At 38.7% G+C, this 16,253-nt stretch overlaps 1 protein-coding gene and 1 pseudogene across 2 annotated transcripts in view; one reads left to right on the top strand and one right to left on the bottom strand.

Moving 5' to 3' along the window:
- Positions 1-255: 255 nt before the first annotated feature.
- Positions 256-345, top strand: LOC148358545 (U2 spliceosomal RNA; annotated as a pseudogene).
- A 4,377-nt stretch (positions 346-4,722) lies between these two features.
- Positions 4,723-16,253, bottom strand: part of ecel1 (endothelin converting enzyme-like 1) — a 98,044-nt gene continuing 86,513 nt past the window's right edge. For both annotated transcript variants that reach the window (XM_088345973.1, XM_088345974.1), the window contains exons 16-18: positions 11,739-11,834; positions 11,560-11,636; positions 4,723-8,273 (exon numbers count right to left, since the gene is read on the bottom strand). In XM_088345973.1, the coding sequence (XP_088202099.1) occupies positions 8,174-8,273; positions 11,560-11,636; positions 11,739-11,834 (273 nt within the window). In that variant the 3' untranslated portion in view covers positions 4,723-8,173. The remainder of the gene's footprint in view (positions 8,274-11,559; positions 11,637-11,738; positions 11,835-16,253) is intronic.

Genomic DNA, 16,253 nt, shown 5'->3' with positions numbered 1-16,253 from the left:
TGTCCAGAAGTTCAGTGAGGATCTCTGAATGATTCAATGTTGATCTAAATGACTAACGATGATAATTGGTATCCACCTGTGTGTAATCAAGTCTCTGTATGAATGCACCCGCACTGTGATCGTCTCAGAGGTCTGTTAAAAGCGCGGATAGTATCATGAAGAACGAGGAACACACAAGGCAGGTACTATATATATATATAAGTGGACTGGGAGGTAAACAAACCTCCATCAATTCCCGTTGCCACCGAGCAAGTCTTTGATTTTTGCAATCCGGAGATGGAATAGGAGCTTGCTCTGTCCACTCCACTCATCGGCCCGGTATTGCAGTACCTCCGGGAACGGTGCATTCGCAATGATCGCAGCAGGGCTTTAGGGCTAGGACTTTAGCTTGGCCTTTTGGCTGAGAGTAAGTGTCCCGGCTCTTAGGCTTTGTAGCGTATTATGAACTGGCCGATAACGGATAATGGATAATGAATAACGAAGATAGAACAATAACCCTTAAAAACCTCTCTTATATATATATATATATATATATATATATATATATATATATATATATATATATATATATATATATATATATATATATATATATATATATATATATAGGTATACTTTGCTTTAAGGATTAAGAATTAAGAATACTTATTTATGTTGCTTCGACTCATGTGCTTGATAATAATGGTCGGTTAGTTGGTTAGATCCCTTAACCACTAAGGGGATAGGGCCACCATTTCCTGTGTTTTGGGCAAGTACAGCCTGTTGGTGCCCATCCCTCCCCAGTCCAATCAATGTTTCCACCCGGTCTCATCGCAGTGGTTTATCTCTATAATATGTACTCTCAGGATGCAATTTTCGCCAACAGAGGCCGCTGCTGCACAACAAAATTGTCAGTACAACAAATACCCCTACATATGATCATTTCCCCAAATTGGGTGAATGGAGAAATCGATATCTTGTTTGAACATTAAAGAATATTTCATGAAACGTGCACAAAAACAAAAAACTAAATCAATCAATAACCCATCAAGTGCAAGTTTACTTCTGCGCTGTCTGCATTTGTCAGTTTCAACTTTGTGATTAAACACTCAAAACTGTTTGGATTTATTCGACAGGAGAGCTCCACAAACAATTAAAAGAGAATATATAGCAAATTTTCAGAGAAGGGATAGTTCAAAGCATCTCACAGGAGATAATTAAATATTGAGCTTTCAATCAAGTCAAGTCATGTTTATTTGTATAGCCCTTAATCACAAGGAGTCTCAAAGGGCTGCACAGACCACGGGCTATTATTACACCATCCCCTGATCTAAAACCTACATGAGGGCAAGGAAAAACTCAAAAACCTCATCATGAGGAAAATGAAGAAACTTTGAGAAGGAACTGCACATGAAAAAACATTGACTTTCAGACCAATTTTAGACAACCACATTTTTTATTCAAGCTTTTGTTTACAGTGACTTGAGGATTTAAAAATAAAAAAACGTAACCACCATTTTTTTCTGGTGTAAAAGACAGGCGTTTTTTGAATGAAAAACTCCTTAAAAAAGAGTTCTGCAAAGAAAAAAAATCTTTAAGCAAGTTAAGGTAACTTGTACCATAAGTAAGAGTAAAAATAAGCCAGTGAGCCTTAGATTTCTAAAGAACATTAGATTTTATAGAAAATAGTTAAGTCAGGTCATGTTTATTTGTGACGCCCTTAATCACAAGGAGTCTCAAAGGGCTGCACAGACCACAGATTATTGCAAACCACAGACTATTATGACATCATCCCCTAATCTAAAACCTACATGAGGGCAAGGAAAAACTCATAAACCTCAATATGAGGAAAATCAAGATATCTTGAGAAGGGGCTTGCACATGACCAGGATGACCAGGCTGCAACGGATTTTGAAATCACAAATAATTCACAGTTGTCAAAATAGTTGCATGTACGATTACCTGGATTCAAGTACAGTGGAACGTCGGTTTTCGACCATAATCCGTTCCAGAACCCTGTTTGAAAACCGATTTGTTCGATCACCGAAAATCGTTTTTCCCATTAAAAGTAATGTAAAATCGTTTTAATCCGTTCCAACACCCTGAATGTTTACCATAAACGTAAACATGAAGCTAACCCAGGCTAATCGTACGTTCGCGTTAGCGTAATCTTCCGTACGAAAGATTACGCTAACATGAACTTGTAAAAATAAAAAAATCAGGTCGTTTACACATTATTTAGCACCCGAGTCTCCACAACAAGTGGCTAGCGCTTCATTGGAAAGGGAGCTCCGTTCCAACACCCTGAATGTTTAACGTAAACAAAGCTAACCCAGGCTAATCGTACATTCGCGTCATACATGAACGTGTAAAAATAAACAAAGCGTAAAGAAAAGGATTATGAATACGATTTCTTACCTTTGTGGTGCTCAGCAGAAGCCATGCTGTATGTATAGCAAGATCGGAAACTCACACACCTTCTTCATATTTTGCTATTATTTGTTTCTTGAATGCAATAGTTGTAGGCACTACTTTTCTTTTTTTCACCTGTAGCAACTTTGCTGCTTGCACCGACCTTCTTCCGAGGCATAATTAGGGGCTAAAACACTTGGTACACCTATATTAAAAGCGAAAGCAAAACGAAACACGTCCGCACGTGATAACAGTTCTTCACGAGGGGTGGGGGCAATCTACAAGATCTACACCCGTACGCTGCTCAGCATCGCACCCTAGCGTACCGGCGTTCGAACTCCGATTATTTGACCGAACAGCGAAGCAAGAATTTCTCGAAATTTTTGGTCGAGAACCGATTTGTTCGAACTGAGAGGCGTTCGAAAACCGAGGTTCCACTGTATAGATATTTTACTTAGAATCCACTTTAAAAGGGCTAATGCTAAATAATCTTGCGTACAATTTTCTTCAATTAAATCATTTCAGTAGTAACTCATCCAAACCCTTAGCTGTGTTAGATGAAACAAAAACATGGAATTTCCTACTTTGCCAAATGGTTCCTTTTAATATTTTAATTTTAGTTAGTTTAAATAATTAGTCTCCAGCTGATAATCCATCGAAGGGATTCACTGATAGAAATCTGCCTTCCATAATTTGATGTAAATAAGAAAAAGGGCCATCATTTCTGCAACCTTCCAACAATATCGACATTTTTGGTGTTATGAGAAATCTCCCAACCCGTGTGTATTGTTGAGAGTGCAATAGTCAGCATTCAATTTTTCAAAGTGAAATATGGAGTACTGGTATTTAAACTCCCATCAGGCAGAACACACCTAATAAACTGAGTAAATCAACCCACTGAGCATGTTGCCTTCATTGATTTGCAAGATTTTTGATCCTTTAAGTATTCTTCGTCTTATTACACTCTTTCCTCAGTGCCTTCGGCAAAAAATAAAAAATAAAAATAAATGCTGATAAATATAAATAAATCCCTCCCCTTTTCAATTGGTAAGTTGCAAACTTGAATAGCAATTTTTCAAACTGATACATGTATTCGTTGTTTCTTATTTTACTATGCAATTCTTACTGCACGGAGCTGCACAAAAATTGGAATTCTGTAATACCTTGCACCTTTATGTTTTGTACTTTGCAACCTTAGTGCATTAAGAGTTGGAAAATATTCCGTTACCCAGTATCCCAGATCACATATTTATGTAAATGAAGTTTTGGCCATTTCGTCCATCAATAAGTGAACTGTACCTGTGTGGCCACAATCTCCATTCCCTTATTTCTGCAAGCAGGGAACGGCAGGAGGCACTTTCTAACATGAAATGCATGGTTTATGATCCATTATCCCAGGTCGAATATTCCTTCGAGCTAGGGCTGGTGGAGTGCAAGTTTAAATGTGAGGAGGGGGCTACTTTGTGAATTTTTGCACATTGTGAGTGGTTCTGGTACATACCCATTAACCGCGATAAGGGATTACAGAATACGAAAATGATTTCTAAGTAAAATTATTGTTCTGATGTGTATTTTTGCTGTAAGTTAGATTTTGTATTGTGTGCATCTTTTCCCGAGTACAGGACAGAACTCTAGTGCTTTTTCTGTCGCTATTGGCGTGTGGTGGCGCTGTGAGAGGTTCATCAGCATTCACCCTGAAGAAGAAATCCACTTCCTCTTCCTAGTTCGAGTGTAAACATTTGATACTGTATCTGCAGCGCGCTAAGAACTTTGAAATTTTTATTGCTTAATATCTCGTGCATCCATTCAATGTGGTTGATGTAAAGTATAAAGAAAAGGCGAGCCGTTTCTTTTAAAATTAAAGTGGAATAAGAAAGCTTGATGTGGTTGAGAAAATGGTAGGATTGCTTTTTTTCTGCCACTTTCTACCACGGAGGAGGAAGTAGCCCCACTCTTGAAGCCCATCTTCCACAAGTAAGTAAAACTTACTTTATTTATCTTTATAGAGCATATTATTTTATGAAATGTTTATTATTTAGTACCAAACATCACAGGTTACTTATACAAGTCTGAAACACATAAACCTTAAACATACAAAATATAGCACAAATTCAACTTATGAGCGATCGTAAGTAGGGCAGTGTCTCGAAGTGTTTTTGAAAAACGAATTTTATTAATTTCACAATATTCTTGCTCCTGAAAAAACATGTGTTGTTGGAGTCCATGTCCTCCAACAGTTTTTGGGATAAAGCTTTAACGCTGCTAAAAAGAGAGCCAGGGAGCAAACACTCACACACACACTGACAACACACTGATAATAACCCAAAGGCGTAATCCCGTGACACGGGGATTTGTTTGAATTTATTCAAACATTGAACAGCAACCACAGAGAAGAAGCGATAGCAATCACATGGGAACCAGCAGCAGTACAGTTATGAGTGGACCATGTATGTTAGTTGTGTTTCAAAATTGTCCAAAAGGGGGCGAAGCATTCTTTCCCCAAACCAAATTCACCACATTAACACCTTTATTACATTTTGTATACAAAGCATTTTGTTCAAAATTACACAGTACAAATGCATGGGTCCTCTCTTCCTGATTTAATCACAATATTTGATCCCCGATATATAAAGTGATGGACGTACTGCTTCTCTCTGCGTTACTCAGGATGTCCCTTCTTAATCACGAGTTGTCAGGTAAATTCAAGTTAGAAATCAAGTGGGGAACGTTTTATTTTTTTCTCTTACAAATACTTTCATTTTGGAAGAGGTGAGTGTTGTACAATTACTGCATTCTGAAGCTACATTTCCTGAGAAAAAAACCTCAATAATGAATCCACCTTTTTACAAAAACACTTGACGGCGCTTAAAAAGGTACAAATACTCCAACAACAGAACAACGCAGGCAAACGATACGACGGTCATGACGGTGAGCTTTGCACTCGCAACCACAAAGCAACCTTGAGTACAGTTCTGTGCAACCAAGCTAGAGGCAATGTCATTAGGCGTAGTCACAGTTGAAAGAGTATGGAGGACCAGAAACTGCCAATTTAAGTAAATTAATTATTCAAATGCTAAAAGAATGGGTTTAAAAATACAACTTTTTAAAAATAGAAATAAAATGACCTACTAAATCCATCCATCCATTTGTTTATCCATCAATACATCCATTCTCTTCGGCTTGTGGGTCAAGGGGAGCATTAACCTCAGCAGGGAAGCCCAAACCTCCTTATCTCCATCCACTCTGATCAGATCATCTGATGGGATCCCAAAGCATTCCTAGGCCAGCCTAGATATATAGGGTGGCGTCCACGAGGCATCCATACCGGGTGTTGGAGCCAGCTCAAGTGGCTTCTCCAATAGTGGAGGGCCAACAGCTCTACACATAGTCCCTCCTGGATTACTAGGCTTCTCTCTGGGAGGGTCCAGACACACTGCAGAGGAACTCATTTAAGTCTCTTCCATCTGGGATCTTGTTCTTTCGATCATTAACAACAGACTATGACCGTAGGTCAACTGGTAAATGGAGACCTATTCCTTTTCTCCAGCTCCTTCTTCACCAGGATCCACATGACGCTGCATTGATCTGTTGATCTCATGCTCCATTCTACACTCACTTGTAAACAAGAACCTGAGATACCTGAAACTCTCCACTTGGGGTTGGCTTTTTAACCACCTCAGAAAACACTAAGGACCTGTCCCCCCAACCAAAGGTGGAGAGAGGCTACCCTCTCGTCTACTGTGGTGAACCCCAACATACAGGCACGGAGCCGTCTTCACTGGCTCTGTGCCGCTCTTAGAATGGTTGAGTCCAACCCCTCTTGAGACAAGTGATACCAGAGCCAAAACTGTGTGTGTAAGTGAGTCTTGACTATAAGTAGTCAGAATCTCTAAACCTCACAGACCAGCTTGGGCTCTTTCCCTGCCATGGAGATGACATTCCATGTCCCAGGAGCCGGCTTCTTTAAGGGATTGGTCCTCCTTTGTCCCTCCCTTTGCTGTTGCCCAGCTCTATACACACCAGAGCCCTGTCACCCTTCCCACAGGTGGTGCGCTCATGGAAATGGGGATCCACATTAACCCTTTGGGCTGAGCCTGGCTAGACTCGACGGGCGTAGGCCTAGCCACAATCCTAATCCCTAGTGGACTCCATTTCCAAGCTTGGCTCCAGTGGCAGTTCCCACTCACCATGAACTAAATATATGAAGTTACAAAAATCTGCAGGTATCAAGAAAAATCAGTGAAATACGAATAGAAGTGTGTGTTGACATGTCAAACAACCAAAGAGGATACAGTTTGATAAAAGAAAAACTCCGCTCTGCCCCTTCATTTAAATATCATTTAATGCTGACATTATGTGCAGCATGAAATAATATGAAGGAAGAGCATTTGTCATGTTTATTGAAATATTTTACACGCTTTTTTTTACAGAGTGCAAAAAAATGAAACAAGGAACAGTTTATCTCAATTTAATATGTCACAGCTCTGGTTAGTGGCAGCAACTGTTTTGTTGTAAATGTACTTATACATCAAATTGTACTTGTCCGACGTAAATGTGTCATTAATTTGCAGCACGGCATATATCTGTACAATAAAAAACATTAAGTACACATCTTGATGCATTTCAACCCAAAAAAACGTCTTTCCTGTTCAAATAGTCATACTCTTACTTTTGTACTTTTTCTCAAATTTTTGACCGTGTTATATTTCGTATTTTAACTTTATATCTATGTATGTTTTGTTGTTTTTGTCACGGTTGCCATGGCGCCCAATTGGCCCCGCCTGTGTGGCGCCAGCTGTGGTTTGTTGACGGATTGGATTCCCTTCTATTCAAGCTCAGTGCTCTCACTCACCATTTGTCAGTCTGGCAACGAACCTCCTCCCCGCAAGACGTGGGTTTTGACTGGGTATCGTTCCCATCTATTTTTGTCCTGTTTATTATTTTCTCCAGTTTTCGCTCCCGTCTAGTTTGTCCTGTTTAATTTTGATATCCTGTTTTGAAATCAATCCTGTCCGTCCCATCCTTTCTGGTATCGACCCCATCTGTCCGATATCTGCTCGAGCAATTGGTATCGATCTCGTCGGCCTCTGGCTTCCCGTCATTCCACGCCAGACTGCTGCTTAACGTGCATGACTCCCCATTTCCCGTAAAATAAAAGTCTTGTGTGAGAAACGTCACGCATTTGGGTTCTCATCCTACTCCGGTTCATGACAGGTTTTGTCCCCTCACACAACATTTTTTCATTTAGTCTTTAAAATATACATATCGTACTCGTTTACTTTCACTTTTATACATTCATTTGTAATATTTTGGCATTTTTTTGGTCCTCCATAGAAAAGAAACACCAAAATCATACTTCTACCTTTGTGATATGCTGAGTATGTTGTAGTTGATGCATGAGAGGATGAATTACTAAAAAGTTGAGTTGATCTAGTGGAAAACAAATGAAATCATGTATGAAATATATAATGGATCTCATATAATTGCCGCAATACAAAAATAGATGATTTCAAAAAAAGTTCTAAAGTATAAAAATAGACATATATATAGTCAATGATACTGTATATGATACGTGCAGGAATAATGTACGTGGCTTGGATAGCAGTTCTTTTGATAATGACCATATGAGCATCACTTATTCAATATGTTTGCACTGATGAATGATAAAAAGATTCACTTTTATCCTCAAGTAGGATGATTGCAGTCTTCTTGCTTGGGATGAATTATTGTCAAAGGGCGTGTTAGGCGTGGGGCTTTTAAATGAAGTCCATTTTCTGCAAGGTCACCATACAGAACATTTGTCAGCAGGGTTCATGGGGGTTCCCCTCGGACAATGGAAAACGCGTGAAAACTCGTTGAACTGGGAAACGCTGCCAATCACTCTGAAAGGTGAGAAAGAATTTTAGTACACACCATGGAACGAGCTATTGTCATGATTGCCAAAATGAAGACTCTTATTGGCTGGCACTCTCCTCTTAAGTTGACAGCGGCCAGACGAGGGTGTCAGACCGTACTTGTGTCTCCCTGTGTGTTTTGCCAGATTCCAGTACCAAAGACCTTTCCTGTTTGATTCCTGCCTGCCTTCCGTGTCGACCTGTTTCTGTCCCACGCTTACGACCTGCTCTCCTGCCCTGGCCATCGACCTGCCCGCTAAGACGTATCGATTCTGCCTACCTGTCACGGAACTGCCATTCCGTCCAACGCTGCTAGCGATCGACAATCCTCGGCTTCTTAGCAAGCTCTCTCAGCTCAATCCAATAAAGATTCCTTTAAAACGAACGCAATTGGGTCCGAGACTGATGTCACTGTCTTGTACTACGGACAGACTGAAGAAATCTTTTCTTCCTCATGCCATGAGGCTCTTTAACTCCACCCGGCAGAGTAAAGGCCCACATTAAACCACACCACCTTTAACTCCACCCGGCAGAGTAAAGGCCCACATTAAACCACACCACCTACATTGGATATTACCGAATCTTACTGCAATATGTATTCTGTGTAGCACTATTTAGTTACTCTATATAACACGCTACGGTGGGCATTTGCACGTCACACTGGGTATTTGAATATTGTATTCTTTTGGCTTTATTATTGTACTGTTCTCAGCTCAGGGATGCTGCTGGAAATGTGAATTTCCCTTCGGGGATGAATAAAGTATCTATCTATCTATCCATCTATCTATCTATCTATCTATCTATCTATCTATCTATCTATCTATCTATCTATCTATCTATCTATCTATCTATCTATCTATCTATCTATCTATCTATCTATCTATCTATCTATCTATCTATCTATCTATCTATCTATCTATCTATCTATCTATCTATCTATCTATCTATCTATCTATCTATCTATCTATCTATCTATCTATCTATCTATCTATCTATCTATCTATCTATCTATCTATCTATCTATCTATCTATCTATCTATCTATCTATCTATCTATCTATCTATCTATCTATCTATCTATCTATCTATCATTCTGGTTCCTGACAGCTATTGACTGTTGAATGTGTTTTGGGTAGTGTTGGAAGTAATCCATTACAAAGGAACAGGTACCTGGAACGAAATTACTTTTCTCGGTAATAAGTACTGTAACACTTTAAGTCTTTCTCTGCCATGGTCGGCTATTAAAGTTAAGGAACCATTCTAACTGGGCTGCCACAGACAGCTTAGGACGTCTTAAGATCCATTCTAGATTGGCTGTGATAGACTGCTAAGGGCGTCAAAGATCTATTCTAGCTAGGCTGCCATTGAGTTAAGATCCATTCTAGTCAGGCTGCCATTGACTGCTAAAATCCATTCTAGCCAGGCTGCCATTGACTACTAAGATCCATTCTAGCCAGGCTGCCATTGACAGCTATAGACGTCAAAATTGTAGATCGGCTGATGTTTGTCTAAGATTCATTCTATCCAGGTTGCCATTGGCTGCTAAAATCCATTCTAGCCAGGCTGCCATTGATTGCTATAGACGTCAAAAAAACCTCTTTACAGGCTGCCATTGACAGGTATAAAGGTCTAAGATCCATTGTAGATCGGCTGCCATTTGTCTAAGATTCATTCTATCCAGGTTGCCATTGACGAGTACAGGTGTCAAAGGTCCATTCTAACTATGTTGCTGCTGACGGCTATAGACAGGGCTGTTGCAAGCCATTTTGGTGCCCTAAACAGAAATGCTTAATTTCATTCCCGGTGCTTTTTGTTTTGTTTTTAAATATGCAGACTTGTTTTGGTATTAAAGGCGTGGGACTCGCATCTAATAGGCCAGTGCGCCGGAGTGGTCGCATCCAATAGACCAGTGCGTTGTATGAGCCAACAGAAAAAATAATTCGAACCAAGGAGAGTGTGCCCTTTAAAACAGTGCACCAAATGAGTGTGGAAATACAGTACAATAATGGGCTTTTTAATTTAACATTGACAACCGGCAAGCGACTCATTAGCTTAATTTCGGTTCTTCTTGTCTCTGCTCCATACTCTTGTTGCCGTTTCGAGGCCATGTTCACACAGGTGTTTACCAAATTGCGAATGAGACATAATCGAACATAACACTAGGAGGGGACGGGAGGGGGCACCATGAGACTGGAGATAGGCCAGGTCACAAAGCAGATTCACCCCTTTTCTTGGGAAATTTGGTTCATGCTGCTTTTGTATTGTTTTATTATATTAGCGCATATAATTAACACTTTTAACACTTTCCACTTTTGTTTCACGACCCTGATTTGTTTTGTGCCCTCCTGCGCACTTGATGCACTACGCAGTGTGCGTCATGTGTGTTCGCGTGGCTACATCCCGAGCTATAGAAAACAAACATTTAATTTTTTGGCGAAGCTGGCAGTCATTGAGTTAATAAAAAATTGTAACTGACCTATTTTTGTTGGCGGGTTACTCCGCTACTTTTTGAAAGTAGGTAAATCAATTATAAAGTATTCTTGTCTTGACAGTTCCACCTTCGCTCAAGAAGCGTTATAGTACACTCAATCGGCCGGCAACAACACTTCGATTGCAGCACCTACAAAAGGTGGGCATACGAGGGCGCGAAGGTTCTCCCCACTGATATTCTTCCTACCATACATTCACATGTAAGACTATTAAATCAAATACTGTAATTAGTGGGTCAGTTTGTATGTGAATACAGTATTTGGTTGTGTGTCACCAGTAGCGAATGATAGGCACCGCGTCCGTAGGGTGTGTGGCTTATACAGGGACCACAATATCAATGTTGCAAACATAAGCACAGAATTTAAAGAAAAAGAGTGCTGAATTTTGGTCTGTATTATTTTTTTGAATACACCTTGCCTGTCTTTGGCATTTCCCAGAAATAGAGAAGGATATCTTGAAGTTGTTTGAAGACAAAATGGATATGGAGTGTCTAGGCTGTGTTTGCAAGCTCTCAAGATTGCACTAGCTATTTCTTCCATAGGTTTGTGTACTCGTTTTCTTCTATTTTTTTTATTATGTGACTATTTTCAAGCAGTTTTTTATATATAATATTTACGGTATTTTATAACTAGCTAGTTACTTTAAGAATAAAGCTCTACTTTTTGAAGTTATTAATCTTGGGGAGTAACACAATTACTTTTTAAATGAACCAACTAGTAACTGTAACTGATTAGTTTTTTTCCCAGTAACACTCCCAACACTGGTTTTGGGTTGGTTCAACTCACCTGTAGTGTTCCGGTGCATGTTTATCTGTTAATAACTGCAAATAGATGGACTGAGATCTTCTTTTCATGCACCAGTTCTGAAAGAAAACAATAAATGAACATAATTTGGATTGCAATTGTCAAGATGGAGGCCTACAATTGAAACGTGTCAGTGTTAAGATAAAGAAGAGCTTTGATACCTGTGCAAAGGCAATGAAGAAGAGTTGCTCATGTGTGTATTTGAGCCCCGGCAGGGGCCTCTCGGGGCCATGTTCTCTCACCCATTTTTGATATGCCTGGTCAAAATAAAGAAAGAAATACATTTAAAATTTAAATTCAATTAAAAAAAAACACAAGAAGGGTTATTTCTTGTTCCAATGACATTTATGCACAATTTTTCTTATTTTACGTGAGAAGAAAATACTTATAATAAGTAAACTGATTTGATCAATGGAAATATACATATTAAAAATGTAAAACATATTGAATGGTTATAGTCATTCAGTGTTATGTGTTCGAGGCTGATATACCTCCCTCCACCAGAGGGCGCCAACCAGATTTGAAACTGGGCACAGGTGTTCAATCACCGCACGGCTACCCCAAGTTTTCCTCGCCCTTTAAAATTACATTTTCGACAATGGTTGTGTCATTTTCATTTTCACTTGTTTTTAGTTGTTACTTTGTTCCTTTCAATTCCACTGCCAATTCTACATCAAATATTGTTTTTGTTTCCTGTTTCTGTTTTTGACATTTTGTCAGTTGTTTGCGCCCACTTGCTTTTGGTTGTTAGGTAGGGTTATTTTAATTCCCACTGCCACGCCAGCTTTGTTTTCTTTTGCTTCTGGTTTCTTTGGTTGTCACTTTGTTCCTGTTTCCACCCCTGCTTCAGTTCCAGTCTCCCCCCATATGGGCCAAACTACAAAAACCTTACAGTTAAGATTCGTTCTCATTTCACAATTTTTGGATTTTTCTGTTTCAAAATCTCAGACTTTTCAAGTTATCTTATGAATATTAGTAATACAATTAGTATGTAACGTATTACTGTGCTGAGTGTCTGCAGATGAAGAGTGAGGCACGCAATTCTCTTGCCTCATGGGAGAGGGCGATAGTGAGACCAAGGATTCTGGTTCGACGAACACCTCAGCCCCAAAAAATAGAATTTGTGATAGTATTAGCAAGCTATCCAGTACTTATTTTTCTCGTTGCATGGACTTATTTTCACAATGGAGTATTATCGATGCTTTATAACAAAGGAGCAGCAGTTAACTTCATTTATAAGTTAAGGTAAGACAATATGCTACAATTTATGTATAGCTTTTTTTGTTGATGATGTTAGTCATTTTGATTATTACTACAGTTTTGTTTCAAGTAATAGTTAAATATTGTTTTTCTTATATAAAGAAATATATTGAGAAGTAAATTAATGGGAAAAGTATATGTGGCAGTGGAACAAAACAATTTTACTCTACAACAATCTGCAATTTGTTTACCACATTTTCATAAAATTGACCAAGAAAACTTTTTAAAGTGTACCTGTTATGGTGATCCTTCCTGAACGTCTAGACTCCCTATTTTTCTGTAAAGGTATGTGCCATTTTTCATTCTGCTGTGCATTTACGGTACAGTATACCTTTTTTATTGTTTTGCTTCCTACTATAAATCACGGGCATGGATCGATGAATTTGATACATTGTTTTAGTCTATTGATTTTGGACAAGACCTCTACTGCAATCGTGATTGTAAATTTGGTATCAAGGGCATTGTCTGAAAGACTACATCTCTAAAACCATTAATTCTCAGGAAGCAAAGGGTGAATAGGTGCCCTATAGCAAGTGGAGAGCTATGACTCCTCTAGCTTGCTCCGTTTACATTATATATAATAAAATATTGTGTTTTATTATCTTAAACTATATTTGATGAACAGTCAGGCTCACAGATTTGGAGCAGTAGTCGTTAGTCATAATCCATTCTTGATAAGTACAGGGTTGGGTAGGGTTACTTTAACTTGATTAGTTTCAATTACTTTTGGATTACTCCAATACCAAATATGCTAATAAAAGACAAAATAAACTAAATATGAATACAATTATGACTCACATCACGTGGTAAGCTTTCTCTCCTGGCTTTGATCTTTTTGCGCTCCGGTAAAACTAACATAAAATGCGACAGAAACAAAATGAAAATAAATCCAAACAGTCTGTCAACATAATTTTTGCCGTTCCATGTATTCCGTTACTCCCCAAGCCTGCACAAAATTGAGTAATTTTATTCATATTTAGTTTATTTTGTCTTTTATTAGCATATTTGGTATTGGAGTAATCCAAAAGTAATTGAAAGTAATCAAGTTAAAGTAACCCTACCCAACCCTGGATAAGTAGCATATTGAAATGGAAGCGTTATTCTGGATTAGAAAACGTTGACAAGGGAGAACATATTGTAGTTTGACTGTTTGTGTCCTTATTGCATTTTAGTGCACCCTCCACCAGGAGGCGCCCGAATACTGCCAAGCTCAAAGCATAGTCCTCATACAACCGAGCACATGTTAGCCAAAATGCTAATCTTGTTCAGGTCATGGAAGTGTCCTTCCGCCAGAGGGCGCCAACCAGGTTTCGAACTGGGCACGGATGTGTTCAATCACCACACATCTGTCCCTAATTATTCTGATCTTTTATAATAGCATTTTGGACAGCCCTCGTCGTTGGGTCATTCTCATTTCCACTGCCATGCAAGGTTGTTTGTATTTTGTTTCTGGTTTCTCGTTTGGACATTTTGTAGGCAGTTATGTGCCCACTTGTTAGTTTGTCACTTTGTTCCTTGGATATTCCATTTCCGGTTAAGCTCTTTGTGTCTGGTTTCTGGACTTTATCAGGTTTGATTTTGTTTGGATCTGATCGTTTGTTACTTTGTAATTGGTTTTGTTGATAAATACCATCCTTATTTTGAGCACCCCTGGCTCACTTCCTGCTTCCCCGCTCATATAGGCCCTCCCCTAAAACCTAACAAATCTAGCTTCTGACGAAAATGGCATCTAAAACTATTTCAGATGCCCTTCGATTTTTTTTCCTAACATTACTTCTATTAATTATAACAGGAATAAAACAGGAGTACCCTATTTTCTCGACTTTCAGGCACACACCAAAACCCCAAATTGGCCAGAAATTGGAAAGTGTGCCTTACAATCGTGCGCGGCTTATATACCGGAAAATACGGTGGATAAAATCAGAAACGCATAGTTACAATTAAATGTTACCGCATACAGTAACTGTTCTGCTTTTTGAGAAACATACAGAGTGGTTGTCGAGTGCCTTCTTGTGGTTAACATGTTGATTGTTTGTTGCTAAATTTAATTTGAGTGGTGAATGTTAACATATGTTCTATAAAATAAATTACGACTATTTCTCGGGGGTACGCCTTACAGTGTGGAAAATACTTTTTGGTCAATATTTACAATTTACTCATAATTTTTCAACTTTTTAAAACACAAATTAAGCAAAGTCTGCGATTTATAGATACCAATTGAACAGTGGAGAAAGTTATCCTTTAAAAATGCTACAGTTCCCTTTCGGTATACTCAGAGTCATTGTCAATTCCCTGGAGTTCCCTTTAATCTGTGAGGAGCAGTGACAAGTCAATAACCTTTGGCATTGTGTCAACAATCGATGACAACAGAAAAAGACGATATCTCACGTATGTGTTGTTATTTGGCCAATTCTCCATATTATTGGTTGAAGAGTGCCCTGACAATCTCATCAAGACCACAGGTGTCAAACTCACGGCCCGCGGGCCACCTCCGGCCCGGCCTACAATTATATCCGGTCCGCGAAATCCTTTTATATACATCTACTTTAATGGCCCGGGTCCATGAAACCCTGATAACTTTCAAATTTTACTCGGATACTAAAAACCACAATGGCCGAGAAAATTATGTTAACTGACATTGCCGGTAAACCCGTGTGTCTTATTTGTGGAGCTTTTGTGGCCGTAATTAAGGAATTTAATGTAAAACTTCACTATAAGAAAAAACTTCAGAGTAAGCTGAAAAACCTTGAATCCAGAGAAAAGATACAGAAAGTTGAAGAGTTAAAGAAGAATATGAACATGTTTTTCACCAAAGCAAATTCCCAAAGTGAAAAGCACAAATTTTATTTATATATTTTTTATTTTCATTTTTATAGTTTTGACAGGAGATATTTTAATGGAGAGCAACGCTTTTTAATTCATTTAACGTTTAAGTTTGTTTATTCTGGAATAATATTCCTGACTGTTTTAAATTCATGTGTTTTAATTATTTATTTATTTATTTTTAAAGGAAAGTGTATTCAATAAATATTTATCCTGTTCGGCCCGCGGCCAAAGGTGTGGTTTGAGTTTTGGCCCTCTGTGTAATTGAGTTTGACACCCCTTATCTAGACAGACAAGGTTAGAACCATATTTTGCATGACACAGCCCTCGTTAGTCTTTTCCTACGGTGCAGTAATAAATTAATGCGCGTCTTTGTAAAAGTTACCATCTTGAAGGGTCACATTATCAGAAAACACGTTTGCATTGACAACTTGACGTATCATAACTCTGAACAGCACAGCTAAAAACAGCTTCAGATGTGCGGGAATGGCACCTTTGGAAATCACAGCCAATGGGTTCAAAGCAAAATTCCCTATGCTAACGGCGTCAAGTGTGCGCGAAACTTTAGCAACCCAAAAGGCTCGAAAAATGAC

This window comes from Urocampus carinirostris, chromosome 10 (genome assembly GCF_059441175.1).
Source record: "Urocampus carinirostris isolate Australia breed hairy pipefish chromosome 10, RoL_Ucar_1.0, whole genome shotgun sequence".
Classification (NCBI taxonomy): domain Eukaryota; kingdom Metazoa; phylum Chordata; class Actinopteri; order Syngnathiformes; family Syngnathidae; genus Urocampus; species Urocampus carinirostris.
The sequence above is the reverse complement of the archived record's forward strand: the minus strand, read 5'-3'. Positions and strand labels throughout refer to the sequence as shown.